General features: G+C 46.9%; 1 protein-coding gene across 3 annotated transcripts in view; it reads left to right on the plus strand.

Moving 5' to 3' along the window:
* The first annotated feature begins 966 nt into the window (after window positions 1–966).
* Window positions 967–27,325, plus strand: part of DNAJA3 (DnaJ heat shock protein family (Hsp40) member A3) — a 197,092-nt gene continuing 170,733 nt past the window's right edge. Inside the window, exons 1-4 of one of the 3 annotated variants that reach the window (XM_030212294.1) lie at window positions 967–1,246; window positions 17,199–17,338; window positions 19,122–19,205; window positions 20,802–21,002. In XM_030212294.1, coding sequence (XP_030068154.1) covers window positions 1,012–1,246; window positions 17,199–17,338; window positions 19,122–19,205; window positions 20,802–21,002 — 660 coding nt within the window. In that variant the 5' untranslated portion in view covers window positions 967–1,011. The remainder of the gene's footprint in view (window positions 1,247–17,198; window positions 17,339–19,121; window positions 19,206–20,801; window positions 21,003–27,325) is intronic. The other 2 variants (XM_030212295.1, XM_030212296.1) reach the window with 2 other exon arrangements.

Below are 27,325 nucleotides of genomic sequence, written 5' to 3' on the forward strand. Positions count from 1 at the left end.
TGACAGCCAGATATGTCGGTACCTGTCACTAACAGTGGTACCTGCTATGCTAAAATTACAGTATTACAGTTATAATACCAATAACTGTCCTAATAACTGCCTTTACTCTGTCTAGAAAATTTCAATAAATTGACTCAGATTTCAACACCCTTCTCTACATCTATTTGACCTCTTTCAAGAAGTGGGTACACCACTGCTTAAGAACTCCTGCTCTGAGATAAGGGGCTCAAAGAGTGTGAGTGAAAAAATCTTCATACAAGGGTGGTACACTTCTGAGGAATAACTTGGCATTTCATCCAACCATCAGATGGTAGATCTATAGTTGTAGGGGCTGAGGGTATAGAAGGCTTTCCTAATCTCCTCCTTCCTTACCCCAAGGACCACCATCTCCAGCCATCCTTTATGCACCAGTGTTGCATCAGGAGGAACGTGTGTGGATCTTTTGGAGCATGACAGAACACACCCAGCCCTGGCATTCACCTCACCCCAGTTCCATTTGTCTGTCTACAAATAAAGTCTCATAAACTCAGACCAAACTTAGTTTGGTGAAGGCTCACAAAACAAACCATATCAATATTTATTCATTACCACATGACTATTTAAATGTCATTTATACTTTATAGTTTTATAAGTGGCTGATGACTAGCAGCTCTAAGGACAATCTTTCATATACTCTGCTAAAAAGCAGAAAAACATTCATTGGTCTTGTTTCTAATACACGCAATACAAAACCCTCAAGCAAGATCTCACGTGCCTAAAATCTCTGCGTATGTTCTCGCTGCACCCATCTGTCCCTGTACCAATTGCATGAACTCACACACAAACTGACGGACGCGCATTACAGAAAAGCAACAAAAGACGTAGCCAGCGTCACTGTTGATAGGGTATGGGCGGGCGCGGATTCACACGCATGTGCATTGTCTTCACCCGGCTTCTGTGCAGGCGTGCTGTGTTGAAGGGGGGTTATTGTGCGGAACTGCGCACGCGTACTCCGGCATACTGTTTAGTAAGATGGCGGCTCGGTATTCCTCACGCTGGTTGTCGGTCGCCCTGTCAGGGTCGCAGGGCATTGGGTCGAAGCTGAGCTTTATCCGTGGACCGCGTCACGAAGCACCACTTTTAATTTTTCTGTGTCGAAGATTGCAAGCTGTTCTATTTTCTCCACGCTCGGGAGTCGCGACATGGAGCGGGAGTTGCCGGAGACTGTTGCTGACATCTGGCCACAGAACTGGAGGTAGCGGAGCAGGTGAAGGCCGGGGAGAGCAGGGAACGAGCTGAGGAAGCGAAAGGCAGCGAAGCAGTTGTGAGCTGGCGGGAGAGGGATTACGTTGAAAGTAAAGGAACAGGTGGCAGACACTAGAGAACATTCTATAAAGACTGGTAGCAGACTTAGCATGAAACATTTTTTTACATCAAAGTACCTTTAATTTATTGCATTTATTGTTGGAGGATACGGTTGAAAATAGTAGCATAGATGTGTTTTACAAAGGTTTGGATAGGTTGTCGGAGGACAGATTCATTAGTTATTAGCCAATTAAGGTGGGACTCGGAGAATCTGGAAGATCTGGAGTTACCTTTCTCCAAACTTAAGAGCGTGAGTGACAAGGCGGTCTTTTATAAGAGAACTAGTAAAAAAGCCCCGTTTCTGATGCAAATGAAACGGGGGCTAGCAATGTTTTCTTCTGTGTGCATGTGGGAGTGTGTGTGTCCCTGCCCTCTGGCCTCTCTCCCCTCTGAGTCCTTCACTGTTACAGAGCCAGCGATTTGATTTCGTGCTCTGCTGTTTTCCTTCACTAACTGTGTTACAGAGAGTGCGGGGCAGACACTCATAGGGAAACCGGATATCTCGGCTCCTTCACACTTCCGGCTGGAGGCTTCATAGAACGTTGGTGTTGCTTTTTATATATAGAGAGATTCTTGCCTGAATGGATCATTGGTCTGACTCTGCAATGCATAAGTTTTTATGTAGGTATATTGGGGGTCAGCTATTGAAGCAAGTAAAAGGTAATAGTAAATGGCAAGAGTGTGTGTATATCGTCACTGTCCAGAAGTATAAGTGGATGACTAGGGAAGAGAATAGTCGATCTCGCATCATATCTAAACCATATGCTCCAAGAAGGCCTCTTCCCCAAGGAAAACGGCAATATCCTACTCGCCCCAATACGAAAAGACACCAAGAAGAAAACAAATGAAATCTCAAACTACTGCCCAGTAGCATCTATCCCATTGGTAGTTAAACTGATGGAAAGTATGGTAACCAAACAACTCTCTGATTATATAAATAAACTAGTGGAACCATGCCCGTTTCCTCAACAATGAAACGGGCCCTAGGAAGGCTGTCATGTAAGCTTTTTTTTTTCTCTCTCCCCTGCCCTCCCCTCCATGTCCAGCAATTCTTCCCTCCCCTCCATGTCCAGCGATTCTCCTCTTCCCTGCCCTCTCCTCTACTGTCCTCCCATCCCATCCATTCTCCTCTGCCCTCCCCTTGCTCCTGTCGATTTGTACCTAAACGTTCTCTGGCTGGCTGGTGCTGGCATCCGTTCTTAACATCCCTCCTGACGTCAGCTCGCTTCTAGCGTTCCCTTCCCTCTCACTGTTCTGCCCTCTGATGTCATTACGTCTTGACGCGAGGGCAGGACAGTGAAGGGGAATGGAACGCTGGAGGCTGGGAGATGTTATGAACCCAGACAGCCAGACATGGAACATTGGAGGTGCAAATTATTATATAGGATTCTCAATACTACATGAGTCGCAATCAGGATTTCGCCCCCACCACAGCACTGAAACAGTATTAATCACTCTCCTAGCCAAATTCAAGCAGGAAATAGCAACAGGAAAAAGCATACTCCTCCTCTAATTCGACATGTCTAGTGTATTCAGCATGGTGGACCACAATATATTGCCTGGACTTCTCGATTACTTCGGGATCAGTGGAAACATAATAAATTGGATCAAAGGTTTCCTAACCACCAGAACCTATCAAGTGAAATCAAACACAGATATATCTTCACTATGGAAACCAGACTGCAGAGTACCTCAAGGATCTCCATTATCACCGCTCCTCTTCAACTTAACGATGACGCCAATAGCCACATCCTTAGCCAACCAAGGCCTCAACCCTTTCATCTATGCTGACGATGTCACAATATATATTCCTTACACACACGATCCGACAGAAATAAACAATGAAATAAATCTAAGTTTGAACATCATGAGCAAGTGAATTTCAATTAAAACTCAAGGAAAAAACACACTGTCTCATCCTCTCATCCCAATACAATGTGAACAACCCCACAAATATAGTCACCCCAGATCACACCCTCCCTATCTCAGACAGCCTGAAAATCCTCACCTTAGAGAACCAAGTGAAAACTACAACAAAAAAAATGTTCCATTCAATGTGGAAACTCAAACATCTGAAACCATTCTTCCCGCTAGAAACATTCCGCAACCTGGTACAATCAGTAGTACTAAGCCAAGTTGACTACTGTAATGGCATCTATTCAGGATGCAAAGAACTACTTATAAAGAAACTAAAGACCGCCCAAAACACAGCAGCCAGGCTAATATTTGGAAAAACACGGTACGAAAGTGCTAAACCCCTCCGAGAAAAACTGCATTGGCTTCCAATCAAAGAACATATCACCTTCAAAATCTGCACCATGGTTCACAAAATTACGGCGAAGCCCCAGGATATATGACAGAGCTCATAGACCTGCCAACCAGAAACACAATCAAATCAACAAGAACATACCTAAATCTTCACTACCCAAACTGCAAAGGACTCAAATACAAATCAGCTTATGGAAGCAGCTTCTCCTACATAAGCACACAACTGTGGAATGCATTACCAAAAGCCGTGAAAACAACATACGACCATCTAAACTTCAGGAAATCATTAAAAACTTACCTATTAAAAAAAGCATACCTTACTGACATAACCTAAAAGCCTGAACCCTACTACACAATTATCTAAAGCTAGTAATCAGACTCAACGCAATTCCTCTTCTCTACGATTCCTAAATGTGTCTGTAACACATGTATCTTATTCCATCATATTACCACTTTGTATTTATTTATTTATTTTTTATTTTTTTGTTACATTTGTACTCCGCGCTGTCCCACTCATGGCAGGCTCAATGCGGTGGGCAATGGAGGGTTAAGTGACTTGCCAAGAGTCACAAGGAGCTGCCTGTGCCGGGAATCAAACTCAGTTCCCCAGGACCAAAGTCCACCACCCTAACCACTAGCCACTCCTTTACCGGCTTGGCGTAGGCCTACGGTATTATGTAAGCCACATTGAGCCTGCAAATAGGTGGGAAAATGTGGGATACAAATAGGGCAAAATTGTAGCTGCAAGGGTGTGTGTGTGTGAGAGTAGATTAAGAAAGGCAAAGAAGGGGTGGTGTGTTAAGATGGCGGCCGAGCAAGTTTGCTAGCGATCAGAGTTACTCTGCTGGCGTTTCCTATACTGTTTTCTTCAGAAATGCCACATACAAAAAGAAAAGGGACGGTGAAAGCCCGACTGCCATCGGACAGGACTTCGTCCCCAGTCCAGCAGACACTAGACCGCTATGCAACGGCTTGTTCTTTTTTTGGAGTGGAGACCCCTGCTGAAGGAGCCGAGAAAGGAGAATCGGCCTTTCTGGGCAATGAAACATCTTTGTCCCCTCCTGACTCCAATCCTCCACCACGTCCCGCGTTTTCTGGGGATCAGGCAGGAAGCACAGTGGCGTCGGAAGTCGGTGTTAACCGAGCTTTCGCTGGCAGTGCCTCTCACCTAGACGTGGAGGTAAAGAGAATGGAAGCAATGAGTGCTCCCGTGGTGATAACCTTGGAATCCATCTGGGGAGCTCTACAATGATTAACTACAATGGTAACCATTTCAGCCCAAGAAACGACTCATCTAGTTAAAGTTGATATTTTGACATTATCGATTGAAGAAATTAAACAAGAAACAACATGTCAAACCACACAGCTACAATCAGAGTTAAAAACTTTAAAATCTTCCACTAATACAATTATAACAGATGTGACTTTGATGCGTCGTAAATTGGAACAGCTTGAGAACTATAATCGGCGCTTGAATTTAAGGCTTCTTAATTTCCCGATGGGCATAAACTCAATTGATCTTTTTAAGAAATATCTGTTGGAGATTTTACATTTTCCTCATTAAGCTATTCCTCCTTTAAACAAAATTTATTACTTACCATTGCCTTAACAAAGTCAAGTAGAACAAGAGGGCCTCGGGAATGAGAAACAAAATCAGCTAACTGAGCAAGGCCTAAATGATATCTCCACTTTACTAGAAGAATCACTAACGGGTTCATTTTCAAAGCACTTAGCCTTCCAAAGTTCCATAGGTTTCTATGGAACTTTGGAAGGCTAAGTGCTTTGAAAATATGCCTCTAAGTGAAATAACTTTAAGACGTACCTTAATGGTCTCTTTCGTATTTGAGCAGGATTTAAATTCTGTATTAAAGATTTACTTTAAGAATTCCCTAAAAACTTTTTGTGGACACAGAATTTGGATCTATCCGGATGTAACAAAAACTACACAAGATCGAAGGAGGAAGTTCTTAACCCTTAGAGAAGAAACAAGGCCAAGGAGCCAAATTTTTGTTAGTTTATCCATGTAAATCTCTCTATATAAAACACACCACCAACGTTCTAATGAAGCCTCACTTTTCCAACGTTCTAAATGTGAGGCGCCAGAGATCAGTTTTTCATCCATGACTGCCCCGCCCACACGTCAAACGTGATGACCTCGTGGGCGGAGCAATGTCACTCACAGACTGTGTCGCACGTCTGATTGGCTGAGTTGGGTGAAGCCAAGGATGACATCGCCAGCACAGCTGCTCCACAAAAAACAAAAAACCAAGGAAAGGGGGAGGAGTAGGGAAACACGCCACTCCTCCCCCTGCCTAGGAATTCATGCAACTCAGCATCCCCCCCTTCCCATACAAACACAAAACAAAACTCCCCCCCCCCCATGCATCTCATTTTACAACTACAGGCAACGCGCAAACACGAAGATCCTCCTCCTTTCCTTCCCAGTGTCAGAGTTCAAATTCCTACAGCTCACCCACACCCCCCCCCCTTCCGATACCACAACTACTACTTATCATTTCTATAGCGCTACTACACATACGCAGCGCTGTACACTTGAAACCCCTCCCCCCCATGCATCTCACTTTACATCTACAGGCAATGCACGAGAACGAACATCCGCCTCCTTTAAGTTATGACAGCAAGCAAGGAATCAACCTGACAGCAACAAATCACCCACTCCTTTTCCTAGCAACCAGGAAGAGATTTTGCAGCCAATCAGCGATGGTCTTATTGTTGGTGCTTCTGCGCTTGGGGCTGACTACTACTCTGTGCTCTGAAGAATTGTTTTCGCGAGGCAGGGTTACAAATGACACAGCTTCCCCGTAGCAGATTGGGAAACACTTAACATGATCCTAAAAGAAGCAACTCCTCCTCCCCTCTTCCAACAGCAAGCAAACCAGCCGAGCAAGCTCACTCCTGAAGTGTTAACATTGATGTGGCAATAAAAGGGTTAAGGGCTGCAGTCGCTGACACGGTACCATTGTGCTTCTGAGGGGGAGACGGGACAGAAAACACAGATTTCTTTTACATTCAATGTGTATTTCTCATGTTAACATGAAAAATACTGAGGGTTTGGTTGGCTTTTTAGTTTTCCACTTCGCAATTCGCTTTGCTGCGGTTCTGCTTCCTTGGGAAGTTCTGTGCATGGTAAAGCACTTTCAGCACTGCTTTTGCACTTAACCTGCAGTTCACAAAACAACATTTTTGAAAGCTTTCTTGCCTTTTACCATATGCTTACAAACATTTAATTACTTGAAAGGAGTATTGACAATTCTTTTCCAAGCATTTCATTCCTGGAATACCTCAGTCAGTAATCTCTTTTCTTCACACACACTCACTGTCGGACTCACACAGTCTGTCTCTCTGTCTTACTCACACAAACACTCTGTCACAGTGACCGCCCCTGTGGTCCTGCACACACACACTCTCACATCAGATGGAAGGAGAGCAAGGGAAGGAGGGGGTCATGGAACTCAGTTCCACACACACACACACTCTCTCTGTATCTCTCTGTCACATAAACACACACTCTATCACACACACACAGACACACTCTTTCAATCCCTCTGTATCACTCTCACACACACACTCTGACTCACACAGTCTGTCTCTGTCTTACACACACTCTCACACACACAAACACTCTGTCAAAAAGCACCGCCCCTGTGGTCCTACACAGGGCCTCCTCCTTCCTCATTATACACCCTTCACTATTACTCCATCTCATTACAATACTTTAATATTAAATATTTGGTTAACAAAAAGCAATTAATCAATATAACCTTGCTAGCGCCCGTTTCATTTCTAACAGAAACGGGCCTTTTTTACTAGTGTATAATAAGATATTTGGATAATAAGTATGTTTTCTGGGAACCAGAACAACTTAAATCATTCCTAGAATTGAAAAGAGTACCCAGTGGACCCAAGGCATGAGAGAATTTAGATTGAAAAGAAATAATTGAGAGAACACGGTCAGGCCAGTTACTGGATTTAAATTTTATTCTGTTTATTTGGTTCTCCTTACTTTCTGTACACGCTCCCCTTATATTACTTTTCCTCGTTTTTTGTTCTAAATAAGAGGTATTTAATTTTCCTGTAATGTTTTCGTATTTATCTAAATTCTCTATGTTAACAACTTGCAAGTGAATCTTGTATAACTTGTAAAGTATAAATAAAAAAAAAAAAGGAAAGGAAGTTCTTCCCAGTTTCTCCACAGTTATTGTTGAGACGAATACTAGTTTACTGTACCCTAATTTCCATTTAGCTTGCAGTCAGAGAAACATTTATATTGAAGTGCCCCATAATGGCTTTGAGTTATATTATGTGGTAACTAAGTGCAGACACTATTGAGACATTCTTCAGGGATAATTTACTAATAGTGCATGCTAGCACTGTTAGCATGTACTGTCTACTCAAGACTTGTTTTACTGCTGTGGGCCATGCTCACTTTGTGTTCAAACAAGGACAACTGACACACTGTTAGCTTGTACTGTCTACTCAAGACTTGTTTTACTGCTGTGGGCCATGCTCACTTTGTGTTCAAGGACAACTGACACACATAGGATGAACTTTGTTCTCAGTAATGCATGGTCTTGTTGCTGGACTTTTGTTAGGATGCTTGTGCCCCATAACTAGTCTGTAAGTTAATTGGGCTTCTGTTAAGCACTGCTGGTAGATAGAACCAATGTGAAACTGGAAAATTGTGAGAGATCAAGGGATACAGAAATTGATATATTTTAAAAAACAACCCCCCCCCCCACCAAACTAAGGGCCCTGTTTACTAAGCCGAGTTATAGGCTCATTAGCGTTTTTTACGCTCATTAACCTTGTCATGCCTACAATATCCCTATAGGCACCTACATGGTTAGCGCGTGCGCTAATTGTAGGCTCATTAAAAACGCTAACAAGCCTTAGTAAACAGGGCCCTAAGCTCTGCATGTCTAGTTGGACCATTTTGCCTATCTACAGTGGTACCACAGTTATTCAATTCCAGTTTAATATTTCCATTGTTCCAAAATGTTCTGTTCTCTGAAAAAATGTTCTAATTAACTGAACCTATATCCCCTGATTTTCAGGATAAAGTATTTGGTCTTTACATCTCGCTTTGTAGAATTCGTAGTGTAAGTTATACTATATTGATAGTTCTTCCAGAACTAGAAAAGTGAATTTTTGTTCGTGCTAGTCAAGTACTCAAGTATTGAAATGTCTCTCCACTGCCTTATTATAGTTTGTCAACTGTTTATTTTTTTCCTCTCCAACAACCTTATTCTATCCAGCCCCATTGACTATAATTGACCTCAAAGCTGATCCTTGAAGAATTCTGCTGGGCACCCTACCCAGTTTATTACCTCAGGATTTCTCATTGATTTCCACCACATTTGTTTCTCGTATATCAAGTCTTAATGAATCTCTTCTGTGAATATAGTGCACAATTCTGCTTTTTCATGGTCTCTTTCTATTTGAACCTCCAGTCCCCTTCTCAGTCTCACTATTTAGTTTTCACTTCTGACAGATGGTGGTCTTATTCTGCTTATACCAGAACATATTTGCACATTTAGGACTAGATTCTTTATATGACGTCTAAAAAAATTGGCACCAAAACGAAATATGCCTAGGTGTATTCTATAAAGTACGCTTAAATTTAAGTGTTCTTTATAGAGTAAGCCACGTGCCCATCCGAGCGACTAAATTTAGTAATTACACCAAGTAAAACTTGGAGTATATGCTGAAGCCTAAATTACGTGCAGATTGGGTGTATTTTATAACAGTGTGCATAGATTTTAGAAATGCCCATGACCATGCCCCATTTTCAACTATGCAAATTAGAATTTATGCACATCATGTTATAGAATACGTTTTCAGTTCTGCACGTAAATTCTAATTAATGCCAATTAGTGTCAGTTGCTTAAGTGGCAATTATCAGTGCTGATTATACAGAATATGACTGGATTTGCGCTTGCAACTTAAGTCATGCTATATAGAATCCCAGGGTTAACTCATCTCTGCAATGCTTTAAGTACATAAGTATTGCCACGCTGGGACAGATCAAAGGTCCATCATCCCAGCATCCTGTTTCCAACACAGACCAATCCAGGTCAGATACCTGGCAAGATCCCAAAAAAGTTCAATATATTTTATGCTGCTTATCCCAGAAATAAGCAGTTGATTTCCCCCAAGTCATTTTAATAATGGTCTATGGACTTTTCCTTTAGGAAGCCATCCAAACCTTTTTTTAAACCCCACTAAGCTAACCACCTTTACCACATTCTCTGGCAATGAATTCCAGAGTTTAATTACATGTTGAGTGAAGAAACATTTTCTCCAATTTGTATTAAATTTATTACTTTGTAGCTTCATTTCGTGCCCCCTAGTCCTAGTATTTTTTGGAAAGAGTAAAGAAACGATTCACGTCTACCTGTTCCACTCCACTCCTTTTATAGACCTCTTTCATATCTCCCTCAGCCGTCTTTTCTCCAAGCCGAAGAGCCCTAGTCGCTTTAGCCTTTCCTCATAGGGAAGTCATCCCATCCTCTTTATCTTTTTCGTTGCCCTTCAGGTCCTCTCAGTCTAGGTGTGTGAATGGTGCACGTCTGTCTTGCAGCCACTGCCTGCCTGCCCTCACTTTGTCCTTTAGGCTACAGTGATTATTGGCTCAAATATACTTCAGGTTTGGTTTTCCTGTGGTCACAGTTCTGGTGATCTTTAGCAGAAAAAGCCAGATGAGACTTCGGGCCCAGGGCAGTCTAGCTGCAGATGAGTGCCTGAGCTGGCCAGCATGTAGCACAACACTAGTAATTTTAAAATTCAAAGGCTGGATGTGGTGATCTATCCTTGTCATTGTTCAGCTAGATTAGAGACGCCCAGCTGGCACTTGGGATGATCTTTGCCTCTACCACTTGCTCCTGGTACCCTGTCTGTTCTTTAGAGGCTGTTTGGGTTCGCTCTCTCTCTGCGACCCTGTGCCTTCCGTTTGATGACCCTGTCTTTCTGCAGTCTGAGTGATCGTGACTTTTTGTTGGCTTGGGCTTCTTTTTCTGGCAGTTTTGTGGAGACTTAACATTCCCATGCCCCTCTCATACAATACCTATTAATCTGTGGAAAAACTTAAATTCAGAATTTGCATTATTGCATCTGTACTTTCACACATTGATTTGATGTGTTGTGTTTCTCCGAGGACAAGCAGGCTGCTTGTTCTCACTGATGGGTTGACGTCCTCGGCAGCCCCCTCCATCGGAAAGTTTACTAGCAAAGGCCTTTGCTAGTCCTCGCGCGCCCATGCGCACTGCGCATGCGCAGCCGTCTTCCCGCCCGAAACCGGCTCGAGCCGGCCAGTCTTCTTTCGTCCGCGCTCGGTACGGTTGTGTTTCACCGTTCGTGCCCCAGAGAGTCGACCTCGCGCGTCCTTTTCGACGTGTTTTTCTCTTCAACTTTTCACAAAAAGTTCGGGAAGCGCTCCGGAAGTGTTCCGGAAGACCCTTTCGGGTTTTCTGCCCTTCCCGTATTCTTCAGTTTTTTGCCCCGTAAGTTTTCTTTCGTTGTCGGGGTAGGCCTTTTTTTTGGCCTCGGTCGAGATTTTTTCTCCCTCTAAATTTTGGTGCTTCAATTTTCGCCATTTCGGCTTTTGATTTCGCCGGCATGATTTTTCCGCCCATGACATCGAAGCCTTCCAGCGGCTTCAAGAAGTGCACCCAGTGCGCCCGGGTAATCTCGCTCACTGATAGGCACTCTGCGTGTCTTCAGTGTCTAGGGGCCCAGCACCGCCCTCAGAACTGCAGTCTGTGTTCCCTGTTACAAAGGCGGACTCAGGTAGCGAGACTAGCCCAGTGGAACGTTTTGTTCTCGGGCTTTTCGTCGGCATCGGCACCGGAGGCATCGAGTGCATCGACGTCGTCAGCGTCCGGACCTTCTCCCTTGGCTGCCGCTCCATCGACTGCATCGAGGCATCGGACCTCTGCATCGGCGCCGAGGCATCGGGCGACTGCATCGACGTCGGTGGTACCGAGACTTCGTCTGCTGATGTCGTCGGACGGAGGTGCATCGTCAGGAGTGCAGGTGAGGGCTGTCCATTCCCCTGCTGGTGGCGGTGAGCCTTCGGGTGGGTCTCCTCCTACCCTGAGGGCTCCTGCGGTACAGCCCCCCCGGGATCGACCCTCTTCGGTCTCGGCCCCGAGGAAGCGACGGATGGATTCTACGTCCTCCTCGTCGGTGCCGGGGAGCTCCGGTGACATGCTTCGGAAGAAGTCGAAGAAGCATCGACACCGGTCTCCTCCCCATGTCGGCACCGAGAGCTCTGGGTCGCCGAGGGATTCGGCACCCAGTAGGCATCGGCACCGAGAGGACCGCTCACCCTCTGTTCAGGAGGTGTCGATGCGCTCCACTCTGGACAGCCCGGAACAGCCTCCTCGCCCGGAACAGGTTCTGACGTCGACGCCTGCATCGACCTCTCAGCCTTTTTCTGCAGCCACTCTAAACGAGAGCCTCCGGGCCGTTCTCCCAGAGATTCTGGGAGAGCTGTTGCGCCCTACCCCTCCGGTACCGGCGGTGCTTGCGCCTCCGGTACCGTCGAGCGCGGCGCCGGCTGGCCCATCGCCCAGGTTGAGGTCCCCGACGTCGGTACCGCGTGCGGTGCCGACCGCGGCCACCTCCCAGGAAGGCTCCCCGACTACATCGGCGGAGGGAGCTTCGCCGATGCGGGCGAGGGAATCTACCTCTCGACGCCCCCACCGTGGACGGGGTTCCACCGAGTCGAGCAGGGCGAGGTTGCAGACACAGGTTCGTGAACTTGTGTCTGACACCGAGGGTGAGGCCTCGTGGGAGGAAGAGGAAGATCCCAGATATTTCTCTGACGAGGAGTCTGAGGGTCTTCCGTCTGATCCCACCCCCTCTCCTGAAAGACAGCTTTCTCCTCCCGAGAGTCTGTCTTTTGCTTCTTTTGTCCGGGAGATGTCTACGGCCATCCCCTTCCCGGTGGTTGTGGAGGACGAGCCCAGGGCTGAAATGTTTGAGCTCCTGGACTATCCTTCTCCACCTAAGGAAGCGTCCACTGTTCCCTTGCACCATGTCCTGAAAAAGACATTGCTTGCGAACTGGACCAAGCCACTAAGTAATCCCCACATTCCCAAGAAGATTGAGTCCCAGTACCGGATCCATGGGGACCCAGAGCTGATGCGCACTCAGTTGCCTCATGACTCTGGAGTTGTGGATCTGGCCCTAAAGAAGGCTAAGAGTTCTAGGGAGCATGCTTCGGCGCCCCCGGGCAAAGACCCTAGAACCTTAGACTCCTTTGGGAGGAAGGCCTACCATTCTTCTATGCTCGTGGCCAAAATCCAGTCTTACCAGCTCTACACGAGCATACACATGCGGAACAATGTGCGGCAGTTGGCGGGCTTGGTTGATGCTCTTCCCCCTGAGCAAGCCAAGCCTTTTCAGGAGGTGGTCAGGCAGCTGAAGGCGTGCAGAAAATTCCTGGCCAGAGGAGTTTATGACACTTTTGATGTTGCGTCCAGGGCCGCTGCTCAGGGTGTGGTGATGCGCAGGCTCTCATGGCTGCGTGCCGCCGACCTGGAGAATAGACTCCAGCAGCGGATTGCGGACTCGCCTTGCCGTGCGGACAACATTTTTGGGGAAAAAGTCGAGCAGGTGGTAGAGTCTCTCCACCAGCGGGACACCGCATTCGACAAGTTCTCCCGCCGGCAGCCTTCAGCTTCTACCTCTACAGGTAGACGATTTTTCGGGGGAAGGAAGACTGTTCCCTATACTTCTGGTAAGCGTAGGTACAATCCTCCTTCCCGACAGCCTGCGGCCCAGGCTAAGCCCCAGCGCGCTCGCTCTCGTCAGCAGCGTGCGCCTCAGCAAGGCCCCGCGGCTCCCCAGCAAAAGCAAGGGGCGAGCTTTTGACTGGCTCCAGCAGAGCATAGCCGACATCCAAGTGTCAGTGCCGGGCGACCTGCCAGTCGGAGGGAGGTTGAAAGCTTTTCACCAAAGGTGGCCTCTCATAACCTCCGATCAGTGGGTTCTGCAAATAGTCCGGCAAGGATACACCCTCAATTTGGCCTCAAAACCTCCAAATTGTCCTCCGGGAGCTCAGTCCTACAGCTTCCAGCACAAGCAGGTACTTGCAGAGGAACTCTCCGCCCTTCTCAGCGCCAATGCGGTCGAGCCCGTGCCATCCGGGCAAGAAGGGCTGGGATTCTATTCCAGGTACTTCCTTGTGGAAAAGAAAACAGGGGGGATGCGTCCCATCCTAGACCTAAGGGCCCTGAACAAATATCTCGTAAAAGAAAAGTTCAGGATGCTTTCCCTGGGCACCCTTCTCCCCATGATTCAGGAAAACGATTGGCTATGCTCTCTGGACTTGAAGGATGCCTACACTCACATCCCGATACTGCCAGCTCACAGACAGTATCTGCGATTTCAGTTGGGCGCACGCCACTTCCAGTACTGTGTGCTACCCTTTGGGCTCGCCTCTGCGCCCAGGGTGTTCACAAAGTGCCTAGCTGTGGTAGCAGCGGCGCTTCGCAGGCTGGGGGTGCACGTGTTCCCATATCTCGACGATTGGCTGGTGAAGAACACATCCGAGGCAGGAGCCCTGCAGTCCATGCAGATGACTATTCGCCTCCTGGAGCTACTAGGGTTTGTGATAAATTACCCAAAGTCCCATCTTCTACCAGTGCAGAAACTCGAATTCATAGGAGCTCTGCTGGATTCTCGGACGGCTCGTGCCTATCTCCCAGAGGCGAGAGCCAACAACTTGTTGTCCCTCGTCTCGCGGGTGCGAGCGTCCCAGCAGATCACAGCTCGGCAGATGTTGAGATTGCTGGGCCACATGGCCTCCACAGTTCATGTGACTCCCATGGCCCGCCTTCACATGAGATCTGCTCAATGGACCCTAGCTTCTCAGTGGTTTCAGGCTGCTGGGGATCTAGAAGACGTGATCCACCTGTCCACGAGTTTTCTCGAATCCCTGTACTGGTGGACGGTTTGGTCCAATTTGACTCTGGGACGTCCCTTCCAAATTCCTCAGCCACAAAAAGTGCTGACAACGGATGCGTCTCTCCTGGGATGGGGAGCTCATGTCGATGGGCTTCACACCCAAGGAAGCTGGTCCCTCCAGGAACGCGATCTACAGATCAATCTTCTGGAGTTGCGAGCAATCTGGAACGCTCTGAAGGCTTTCAGAGATCGGCTGTCCCACCAAATTATCCAAATTCAGACAGACAACCAGGTTGCCATGTACTATGTCAACAAGCAGGGGGGCACCGGATCTCGCCCCCTGTGTCAGGAAGCCGTCAGCATGTGGCTCTGGGCTCGCCGGAACGGCATGGTGCTCCAAGCCACATATCTGGCAGGCGTAAACAACAGTCTGGCCGACAGGTTGAGCAGGATTATGCAACCTCACGAGTGGTCGCTCAATTCCCGAGTGGTGCGTCAGATCTTCCAAGAGTGGGGCACCCCCTTGGTGGATCTCTTTGCATCTCGAGCCAACCACAAAGTCCCTCAGTTCTGTTCCAGGCTTCAGGCCCACGGCAGACTGGCATCGGATGCCTTCCTCCTGGATTGGGGGGAGGGCCTGCTGTATGCTTATCCTCCCATTCCTCTGGTGGGGAAGACTTTGTTGAAACTCAAGCAAGACCGAGGCACCATGATTCTGATTGCTCCTTTTTGGCCGCGTCAGATCTGGTTCCCTCTTCTTCTGGAGTTATCCTCCGCAGAACCGTGGAGATTGGAGTGTTTTCCGACCCTCATCACGCAGGACGAAGGGGCTCTTCTGCATCCCAACCTCCAGTCTCTGGCTCTCACGGCCTGGATGTTGAGGGTGTAGACTTTGCCTCTTTGGGTCTGTCAGAGGGTGTCTCCCGCATCTTGCTTGCTTCCAGGAAAGACTCCACTAAGAGAAGTTACTTCTTTCATTGGAGGAGGTTTGCCGTCTGGTGTGACAGCAAGGCCCTAGATCCTCGCTCTTGTCCTACACAGACCCTGCTTGAATACCTTCTGCACTTGTCTGAGTCTGGTCTCAAGACTAACTCTGTAAGGGTTCATCTTAGTGCAATCAGTGCATACCATTACCGTGTGGAAGGTAAGCCGATCTCAGGACAGCCTTTAGTTGTTCGCTTCATGAGAGGCTTGCTGTTGTCAAAGCCCCCTGTCAAGCCTCCTACAGTGTCATGGGATCTCAATGTCGTTCTCACCCAGCTGATGAAACCTCCTTTTGAGCCACTGAATTCCTGCCATCTGAAGTACTTGACCTGGAAGGTCATTTTCTTGGTGGCAGTTACTTCAGCTCGTAGAGTCAGTGAGCTTCAGGCCCTGGTAGCCCAGGCCCCTTACACCAAATTTCATCATAACAGAGTAGTCCTCCGCACTCACCCTAAGTTCTTGCCAAAGGTCGTGTCGGAGTTCCATCTGAACCAGTCAATTGTCTTGCCAACATTCTTTCCCCGTCCTCATTCCTGCCCTGCTGAACGTCAGCTGCACACATTGGACTGCAAGAGAGCATTGGCCTTCTATCTGGAGCGGACACAGCCCCACAGACAGTCCGCCCAATTGTTTGTTTCTTTTGATCCCAATAGGAGGGGAGTGGCTGTAGGGAAACGCACCATATCCAATTGGCTAGCAGATTGCATTTCCTTCACTTACGCCCAGGCTGGGCTGGCTCTTGAGGGTCATGTCACGGCTCATAATGTTAGAGCCATGGCTGCGTCGGTAGCCCACTTGAAGTCAGCCTCCATTGAAGAAATTTGCAAAGCTGCGACGTGGTCATCTGTCCACACATTCACATCTCATTACTGCCTGCAGCAGGATACCCGACGCGACAGTCGGTTCGGGCAGTCAGTTCTTCAGAACCTGTTTGGGCTTTAGGATCCAACTCCACCCCCCGAGGGCCCTGTTTGTTCTGTTCCAGGCTGCACTCTCAGTTAGTTGGTAAATTTTTTAGGTCAATCTCAGTTATGTCCTCGCCGTTGCGAGGCCCAATTGACCATGCTTGTTGTTTTGAGTGAGCCTGGGGGCTAGGGATACCCCATCAGTGAGAACAAGCAGCCTGCTTGTCCTCGGAGAAAGCGAATGCTACATACCTGTAGAAGGTATTCTCCGAGGACAGCAGGCTGATTGTTCTCACAAACCCGCCCGCCTCCCCTTTGGAGTTGTGTCTTCCCTTGAACTGTATTGTCTTGCTACATACTGGACTGGCCGGCTCGAGCCGGTTTCGGGCGGGAAGACGGCTGCGCATGCGCAGTGCGCATGGGCGCGCGAGGACTAGCAAAGGCCTTTGCTAGTAAACTTTCCGATGGAGGGGGCTGCCGAGGACGTCAACCCATCAGTGAGAACAATCAGCCTGCTGTCCTCGGAGAATACCTTCTACAGGTATGTAGCATTCGCTTTAGAGTTGATGGAAAAGAAGAATTGATTGTTAGAGGGGAATTATTTAATGGATGGGCTTTGGCACAGATACATGAAAAGCAAGCTAAAATGTATAAGAAATGACAGTATCCATATTAGTAAGGATCTGGTAATTTAGAAGTAGAGCAGGCTATATAAGATTTTATAACTGTATTTACTGTTGGTTATTCTTCATTTTTCTATTTTAGGCATACCATTTTTTCCATTAATCTCTGCTGCCGCACCATTTCACACTAGCTCATCTGTCGGTGCAAAAGATGACTATTACAAGGTGTTGGGGGTGGCCCGAAATGCTAGTCAGAAGGAGATTAAAAAGGCCTATTATCAGGTATGTATACATGGAGGAAAATGATCTAAATAGTTACAAGAGTTCTCTGCCCAGATTTTAGAGGGAAAAGGTATGACTTACTGAAAGTTTCACTTAGGGCTAGTGGGCCGTAATACCTACAAGACTGATTTTGATTCCAAACTAGCTGCAAGCCTCAGGTTATGTACAGCTAAATATTGTGGAAGTATAGGGAAGGACCCCCAAAACAGAAGATCCGATGTTTACGTGTAAACAATTATTAAATATGAAAATAGATACATTCCAACAAGAAACACTTGAGCTGTTCAAAATAGTACAAAACTATAAACAGACTGTACTTGAACCCCCCTCCCCCCCATTGTATTTTTCAGTAACTCTCATGAGGGATCTTGCTATGGAGCAACAATCATCACTGTGGTTATTCTTACTGTAACTTGTCCATCCTTACTTCTGCAGCTCCCTAAAGCATCTTACCCTCCTTCCCCTCACAAAAAAACATATCCTCCCTCCCATACCTTAGGGACGTGACTACATAGAACTAAGAAAACCCTTTATAGTTTACATGGCCAGTCCATTAAGAATTCTACTTCTCACTCTTGTAGGCAAGGATTGAATATAAGGTTTTCCAGTAGACAGGAACAATTTCCTCCAATTTGAAAGTTGGCTGAGCTTCCCTGCACTCCAAACTCATAAGTCCGTAAAACTTATTTCTCCAATGCCAATAAGAGAATGGTTCTTGGTCCAACCAATACTGCATTATACAGTGTTTTGCAGTAATTCCAGCTTTGACTAGTAGCAAACGTTCCCCTTTAATCAAGTGGCGATTATGTTTCAACATTTTTTTTATTGATGATACTTCAAAATATACAACAATATTTCTTCATGAACTGGAGTAACATAATAGATGCTTAGATATACTAGATCAATACAACCATAAAACGTATCATCGACTTTTCTCCTCCCCCCCCCCCCCCAATTCCTTCCCCCTTCTTACCACTCCCCTTCCCTCCCACCCTCCCTCTAAATAACCAAAGATAATGTAGTTATAGCCATAACATCCGTAAACTACTAAGTGGCGATTAAAGTAACACTTTTCCCTAGCAAGGCTAACAAATAATGAACAATTTGAGACCAAAACAATATTGTATTTTAGCACAACGCCAGAGAGCATGTGCCAAGGAACAGACCTGTACCTTGGGCCAATTTGGGAATAAGGTAGCTTCAATTCTAAAATGCTGGTTTAGTAGAAAGATAAGCTATCGGCAGCATGCAAAAATTGAATTTCTGCACACCAGCACAGGAAGATAAGGATGGGGTCTGGCCCAGCAGATGGAGAAAATACTTATTTGTCATTCTGATGCCCAACTCATCATGCCAAAGTCAAATAGCTTCTGAGTAATTCTTATGTGGCAGCAGGCTACAAAGCTGTCTGTGCAACATCAAAATGGATGCATCTTGTGGAGTTTCAACCTAAAAACATTCAGTGAGTTTCCTAATTACCCCTTTGGTCATGTTAGCTGCATGAAATGATTTTACATAATGCTGTAACTGTTTGTATGTGAATAGTATGCCCCAAATTTCCTCTGCCCCTCCAGGGAGGCCTGCAACTGATAAAAGTATAAGCGCCCCCTTGTGCTGGCTGAAAGATGTCACTGTTGAATAAGTGTCAGGTCTGCCTCTCTGTGTCCCCCTCTTTACCTCTCAAAGGTATCCCCTAAGCAACACTGAGTTTGGGAAATCGAATTTCTGGGCAGACTAGTGCATTTCACTACATGATTCTAACATCTACTGCCTTGTTTCTTAGCTTGCTAAGAAGTACCATCCAGACACCAACAAAGATGATCCTAAGGCAAAGGAGAAATTTTCACAGTTGGCAGAAGCCTATGAGGTAAATAATTTTTTTAAACTTTTCCTTCCTCTTTAAATTGCATGGAATAACTTCTAAGCTGAAATGAAAACTATGAATTCTCATATCAGCTTTTCTGGGTTTTGACTGCTTTCCTTGGTCACATGCTAGCCTTGCTGGGGATTAGGGTTGACACTGGCACTTAATCTTTGCATCACTGGGCATAAGCATTCACTGCTGCTGTGGAGCACACAGGCCAAATAGCTACTTTTACGAGCAGTGCTTATTGACTGATGAGCTTAGAACTGTTGGAAGCAACAGCCCACTCTTCTACAATCCCTTTCAGAGGTCCTCTTGAATTCTGATACCTACCATTTCTGTAAAGAAATGTTTTTGTACATTTACTCCCAAATCTGCTCTTCTTTTTGTACCTCACGCCCCTGGTTTCAGAGCCTCTTTTCCATTTTAGGAAGCATGGTTCCTGTGAAGTTACACATCAGTAGTATATAAATTTATCTTTTGTCTTGTCTCTTCTTCTGGGTACATATGTTTACATCCTTGTCAGTCCCCATATGCTTTATCACAAAGACTGACCATTTGATTATTGATGTCAGATTGTATATTTGTTTTTGTTATTTTTACTAATTATGTATGTAATTTTGTAATCTACTTAGAATTTTTGAGAACGCTGGAGATTTTAATAGCTCAAAAAATACTAAAAACAAGGGAAACAAACTGGAATAATGTCAATGCACTAAATCCAGTACCAGCTTGACTACTGAGCCATTTATCACACAGTAACCATAAATAAATAAGACTTAAATAAAAGAGACCTCAAAGCTTCCTAGTGAGACAATTCAATAGCGAATAACTGCCCCCTCACCAGGTGCGTCTCAGCTATATTTGGAGCAAAATACTGTCATCGGTTTCTATAATCTATGAAGAGGGAAAAAAAAAAGCGAACCAACGCAAAAACCCTTATTGCAGAGAAAAAACAGTTGGTTCCTTAAAAAAAAAATCCCCCCTCTTCTTTCATGCTTAACAAAATAAGATATACGTAATCTAACCATGAAAAAAAAAAATCAGTAAATCCCCTCCGAGTGGTGCACCAATCAGTACTTATCCGGAAAGGGAGAATACTATAATCCCTATTCATTCGCTTTCTGAGGTGTGTTTCCACATGTGGTCAGACCATTGGAGGTTTTGCATGTCCTGTTCCAGGCATTGCATAGACCTTCACCCCCTAACTATACTGCTCCCTTGTGGTTTTGCAGTCCAAATGTATGATCCTGCATTCTAGTAGCATTAAACCTTAGCTGCCAGCCTCTACACCATTGGTCAAGCTTCACAAGATCTTGCCTCGTGTATTCTGTACCTTCCAGGACAGTTAGTCACTACTAATGTTGAATATTAATGAAACATTTGGCCTATATATAGTAACTTGGAGGGCTGGGAATGGGGGAAGTATTGTAAAGCACAAATATTTAATACCTCAGTAAGAAGGGGAGAGAGTGCTCGATACCTCCCTGATAAGTCCGATGAAGAGGCTCTTTTTATAAAGAACAAATTAAAAAAAAAATGAAACAAGGTCTTAAATGTTGATATTGAATCTTGGTGGAATGCTTTATGTGCCTTTAGGTGTTAAGTGATGACGTGACGCGGAAGCAGTATGATACTTACGGCACGGCAGGCTTTGACCCTGGAGCAGCAGGGTCTCAGCAGCAGTATTGGCGTGGAGGTGCCGGTATTGACCCAGAAGAAATTTTTCGGAAAATCTTTGGGGAGTTTTCTAGTTCCTCCTTTGGGGATTTTAATACTGTTTTTGATCAACCACAAGAGGTAAGAATTTTGTGCCGGACTGGGAAAGCCATTTTATGTGTGAATGGCTTAAAAAAGTTCATTTTTGTTCCTCCCACCCACCCATTTAAGCTGGACACACTGTTTTAAGAACTTTAGCTATCAACTGCATTGGAATTTGCCTTAATAGATCCTAATGTTTAATATAAGTATTTATACATGCCCTTCAGCCAGGCTAACAAAGTAGTGTACAATAATTCATATTAAAGGATCAGGAAGAACAAATTCTAAGTTACAATATAAATAAAAATGCTTTCTTTCTGACCTAACATTTTAAAGGTGATGCTTTTGTCAGGTATAGTCCACTTTAGATGCTAGTTGATCTAGATCTTTTTGAGGGATCAGCTTTTTTTATTAAATATAAAAATAGACTTGACAAGTTGTGTTCTTCTAGGGAAGGGTAAAATGACAGCATATTACAAAAAGTCTAAATAGTGTTGATTGTTCTGAAGTTAACTTTGGTAGTTATTAGATAAATATTTTTAAAATTCAGTGGCCACTGAATGAACATTTTTTGGCTGAATGTTAAGATCCCCATCTAAAAGTTATCTGTTTAAAATGAATCTTCCTTGTCATCAAGCAGATGCAGCCATTACAGATGGGTTGTGTCCATCAACCAGCAGAGGGAGATAGAGAGCACACTTTTTTCAATGCCTCATACCAGCTTGCTCCACTGCCTCTCTTCAGTATTCTCTATCTCCCCTAGCAGAGTGGCTGCAGCTTCTTCGAGCTCCATCTAAAATCTGCCTGGAGGTTGCTCCTGTGCTTTTGCCAGTTGTTAGCAGGGGTGTTGGAGGCTATAGCAGCTTCACTTTAAAGGCACATAGGTTCGCCCTTTCCCTGCCTTACCCATACCTCCGTGGATGTGGACACATTGCTTAGCTTTCCCTGTCCTTCCCCACCAACAGTGGATGCAGGCACATAGGTTCGCCCTTTCCCTGCCTTTCCCACTCACCTGAGCCTCCGGAGTTCTATTTACCTCTGCTTTCCTCACAGCGTTAAAAACAAAAAAAAAAGAACAGAGCTTTTTCCTTGCCTTTTTCTGTGGGACCGGAGCTGTGATACTCGGTCCAGTGAGGTAAGAGTGTTTTCTGACTCCTCCGGGGTGGGCCCGCGATCGGGGCGATTTTGGTGCGAACCGCCATTTTGAATTTTACCGCCGTTTTTGGCGATGGCTGCGGAGACAGTAAAGCGCTGTTCCAAGTGTGGCAAGCGCAGATCAGCAGCGGGGCTCTGTAAATCGTGCTGTACAGACGTTAGAGCCGGCCCGAGCATGGCGAGCAACGAATCTTCGCGCTCTGGGCTGGCAGCGGACGCCATTTTGAATTTACCACATGGCGCGACCTCCGCTGAGATGGAGAGTCCTGAGCCCGGGGGGAGGCCTTGGAGTGAGGCTGATATGAGAGCTACTAGCCCCGGCAGAGATCCGGGTGCCCAGGGTGAGTTTTTCTCCCCTGATTTTGTCTTCTTAATGCATAAAGCATACATACTTAAAAGAGCTCTCCCGCAAAGCCCTGCAGGGACCTCTTCTAATGCCCCCCCCCCCCCCCCCCCCCGGTGGATTCTAGCCTGGGTATGCCGTCTGAGGCGTTATTCCCTGATAATTGGCAGAATATGAAGCGCAGAAGGGCTCTTTCCCCTTCAGAGAGTGCTGCACCTTCATTTTCCTCCCCGTGGTCGGGCTGCGAGGATTCGGAGGACTCTGGCAGGCCTTCATGGTCTGAGGAGCCAGAGTCTGGTGCAGAAGTGACTCAGGATCTGGATGATCCCTCCGCGGTGAGGATTTTCCACCGTGATGAGCTGCCAGTGCTTATTTCTGATGCCCTGCAGGCTCTCTCTATTGAGGACCCTGCCAGTGGCACAGCCTCCTCTGTGAATCCTAGGATGGCTAGTACCAAAAAGCCTGCTCGAGCCTTTTCTTTGCATGACTCCATCCAAGAGCTTATTTCGGCTCAATGGGCTGACCCCGAGAGACCTTTGAAAGTTTCCAGGGCAATGGGGCAATTATACCCTCTGAGTGAGGAGTATATGGCTCGCTTTGCTGTGCCTAAAGTGGATGCCCTAGTCACAGCTGTGACAAAGAGAACTACCCTCCCTGTTGAAGGAGGTGTTGCCCTGAAGGATATTCAAGACCATAGACTGGAATCAGCACTTAAACGGTCATTTGAAATTGCAGGTCTCACTATTCGGGCGTCTGCATACAGTTGTTATGCTGCTAGAGCCTGCCTGGCTTGGTTGCAACAGGCAGTGGAACAGCCCGGTGATGGAGCGGAGCCCTTTTCAGATGTGGCTCCGCGGATGGAGTCTGCCTTGTCCTTTCTTTCTGACGCCTTTTATGATATTGTCAGAGCTTTGGCTAAACACATGGCAGTAGCAGTGGCGGCTCGCCGTCTTCTTTGGCTACGGCATTGGGCGGCGGACTTGGCTTCTAAGCAAAGGTTGGTGAAGTTGCCCTTTCAAGGCCTTCTCCTGTTTGGTGAGGAGTTGGAGAAAATTGTGAAGGGCCTGGGTGAGGCTAAACCCACAGCACTTGCCCGAAGATAGGCCTCGGCCTTCCTCTAAGGGTGCGGCGGTCCACTCCTCTTACAGACCTCGCTTCCGTGAAGCTCGAAGGTACCACCCGGGGCGTTCTGCTGGGTTCACTTCTCGTGCCCGTTTTCAGCAGAGGAACTCCTTTCGCTCGGACAAACGTTCCACAGCCACTGGCTCAAGGCCTGGAGTTCAGGGGCGACCCTCTCAATGATGGTGCGCCGGCCCTCTCCTCGAGTCCTGTCATTGGAGGATATCTTTCCCTCTTTGCCGAGGAGTGGGCCAACATTTCCTCAGATCAGTGGGTCTTGGAACTTATCAGAGACGGTTACAGAATAGAATTCAACGCCCCTGTAAGAGACGTGTTTGTGGAGTCCCGATGCGGCTCTGCCGCCAAACGGGTGGTGGTAGAGGAGACTTTGCAAGGTCTGATTCAGATAGGGGCCGTGTCCCCGGTATCTCCTGCCGAACACTTTGTGGTGCCGCGAAAAGGAGGGTCTTTTCGCCTTATTCTGGACTTAAAAGAATTAAACAAGTCCCGGAGAGTGCAGCATTTTCACATGGAAACCTTGCGCTCCGTCATTGCGGCGGTACAGCCAGGAGAGTTTCTCACGTCTCTGGGCCTGAAAGAAACTTACTTGCATATACCAATTTGGCGCCTGCACCAGAAGATTCTGAGGTTTGCGGTGATGGGAAAGCATTTCCAGTTCCGGGCCTTGCCTTTTGGCCTCGGCACAGCTCCCCGCACCTTTTCGAAGGTTATGGTGGTAGTAGCTGCCTTTCTAAGGCGAGAGGGTATTCGGGTTCTCCCGTACCTGGACGACTGGCTCATTCGAGCAAACTCTGCTGCAGAGAGTCAGCAAGTAACAGCCAGAGTGGTCTCAGTACTTCAATCTCTGGGCTGGGTCGTCAGTTTGGCCAAAAGTCACCTGACCCCCTCGCAGTCTCTAGAATATCTGGGGGCCAGGTTCGACACAGCCTCGGGGTATGTGTACCTACCCGAGCAAAGGCGGTGCAAGCTTCAGAATCGGGTCCGTCTGCTCCTGAGGATGCCCCACCCGCGAGCTTGGGACATTGTCCAGCTGCTTGGATCGATGACGGCCACCATGGAACTGGTGCCCTGGGCGAGAGCGCACCTGAGACCTCTACAGTATGCTCTACTCCAGAGATGGTCTCCAGTATCTCAGGATTATCAATGCAGACTCTCTTGGCTCCCTGCGGCCCGTCTCAGCATGGAGTGGTGGCTCTCAGACAGCATGCTGCGGCGAGGAATGCCGCTGGCGCTCCCCGATTGGTGCCTAGTGATGACAGATGCCAGCCTGAAAGGCTGGGGCGCACATTGCCAGGGGAAGCATGCCCAGGGTCTATGGACACAGGTCCTCGCAGAGGGTCTCCAGCGTCTAAAGCCACTATTGCCCGCTTATTTGCTTGCCGGCCGGCCTCCGCCTGATGCCTTTAAGGTGCATTCCACTAGAGGAATTTCCTCTTCTTGGGCTGAAACTGGAGCACTCTCTCTTCAAGAGATTTGTAGTGCAGCAACATGGGCTTCTAAGCTCTCTTTTGCCCGACATTACAGGCTGGATGTGGCTGCCAGGAGGGACGCACATTTTGGAGCGCAAGTGCTGGCGCGTGGTGTGGCTTGTTCCCACCCTATCTAGGGATTGCTTTGATACATCCCATCTGTAATGGCTGCATCTGCTTGATGACAAGGAAGGGAAAATTAGGTTCTTACCGTGATAATTTTCCTTCCTTTAGTCATAGCAGATGCAGCCATGATCCCTCCCTGTCTGATGCTATCTGCTGTAAATCTATTTCAGGTTCTGTTCATGTTTCCTGGAGGTTCCGTCCTTGGGAGAAAGTCGGAAAACAGTCTTCAGGATTCTTGTTCAATTAAAGGAGGATGACTTAATTCCCTCCAGTTTCATGTTTTGGAGTTTATTCCCTCCGGGAGGATGAGTTTATTCCCTCCAGTTATGGCTCAGTGGAGGATGAGTTTATGCCCTCAGGGAGGATGTTTCATTCCCTCCATTCTGAGTTAATGCCCTTTGTTGTAGGGCCATCGTTCGCTGTGAGGAAAGCTCATGTTATTCCCATTGCGGTTTGCCATACTGCTTTGGAAGCTTCAAATACTGAAGAGAGGCAATGGAGCAAGCTGGTATGAGGCACTGAAAAAAGTGTGCTCTCTATCTCCCTCTGCTGGTTGATGGACACAGCCCATCTGTAATGGCTGCATCTGCTATGACTAAAGGAAAGAAAATTATCCCGGTAAGAACCTAATTTTCCCAGAGGCATGGTAGGGGTAAGTTTAAACTTATTCTCGATTTAGCAGTAGTATCAGCTGCTGTCTGCTTAAATGTGGCCTGATAAATTGGTTATAGAGAGAGCAGGCCTAAGATAGCTAGACAGGCAATTTGTGTGTATTAAGCAGCACTGACTTATCCAGATTGCTTTTTTAATACATGGTTAAACTCTATCCAGTTATCATTCAGTTGAACATTGGATCCTAAGCATTTCTTTGTCAAGATATAGTTATGTACAGTCAGATTCTCAGAGGACAAGCAGGCTGCTTGTTCTCATGACTGGGTGACGTCCACGGCAGCCCCAAGGAACGGAAATCTTTCTAGCAACAAAAGTTTGCTATAGCCTTCGAGCGCGCACGGCCATATTACCGCCCGTCGCGCGAGAGTCCCAATCAGTTCTTTTCTTTCCGCGGTAAGAGAGTGACTGCTTGCGGTCTCTCTCCATGTGCCCTGCTTATATACACATCCCAATACTTCCCGCTCACAGGAAGTATCTGTGATTCCGTCTGGGGACACAGCACTTCCAGTATTGTGTGCTGCCCTTTGGTCTCGCGTCTGCACCCAGGGTGTTTACAAAATGCCTGGTGGTGGTTGCAGCGTTGCTACGCAGTCTGGGGGTTAATGTGTTCCCTTACCTCAATGATTGGCTGGTAAAGAACACCTCCGAGACAGGAGCTCTACAGTCCGTGCAGATGACTATTCAACTCCTGGAGCTACTAGGGTTTGTTCTAAATTATCCAAAGCCCCATCTTCTTCCAGTTCAAAAACTAGAATTCATAGGAGCTCTGCTAGACTCACAGGTGGCTCATGCCTATCTTCCCGAGGCGAAGGCAGACAACCTTCTGTCTCTTTTTTCCATGGCCACAGCGTCTCAGCAGATCACAGCTTGGCAGATGTTGAGGCTTCTAGGCCATATGGCCTCCACAGTTCATGTAACTCCCATGGCTCGTCTTCATATGAGATCGGCTCAATGGACCCACTTCCCAGTGGTATCAAGCTGCAGGGAATCTAGAGGATGTGATCCAGCTGTCCACTGACTTTCACAATTCCCTTCGGTGGTGGACGATTCGATCCAATTTGACCTTGGGACGTCCTTTTCAAATTCCTCAACCACAAAAAGTGCTGACAACGGATGCATCCCTCCTGGGGTGGGGAGCACATGTAGATGGGCTTCACACCCAAGAAGCTTGCTCCCTCCAGGAATCAGGTCTTCAGATCAATCGCCTGGAGTTGCGAGCAGTCTGGAATGCTTTAAAGGCTTTCAGAGATCGGCTCTCCAATCAAATTATTCAAATTCGGACTATCAGGTTGCCATGTACTACATCAACAAGCAGGGGTTCTCGCCCTCTGTGTCGGGAAGCCGTTCAGATGTGGCTTTGGCCTCGCCGTCACGGCAGGTTTCTCCAAGCCACGTATCTGGCAGGCGTAAACAACTGTCTGGCCAACAGATTGAGCAGGATAATACAACCTCACGAG

The sequence above is a fragment of the Microcaecilia unicolor genome, chromosome 8, assembly GCF_901765095.1.
Source record: "Microcaecilia unicolor chromosome 8, aMicUni1.1, whole genome shotgun sequence".
NCBI lineage: Eukaryota > Metazoa > Chordata > Amphibia > Gymnophiona > Siphonopidae > Microcaecilia > Microcaecilia unicolor.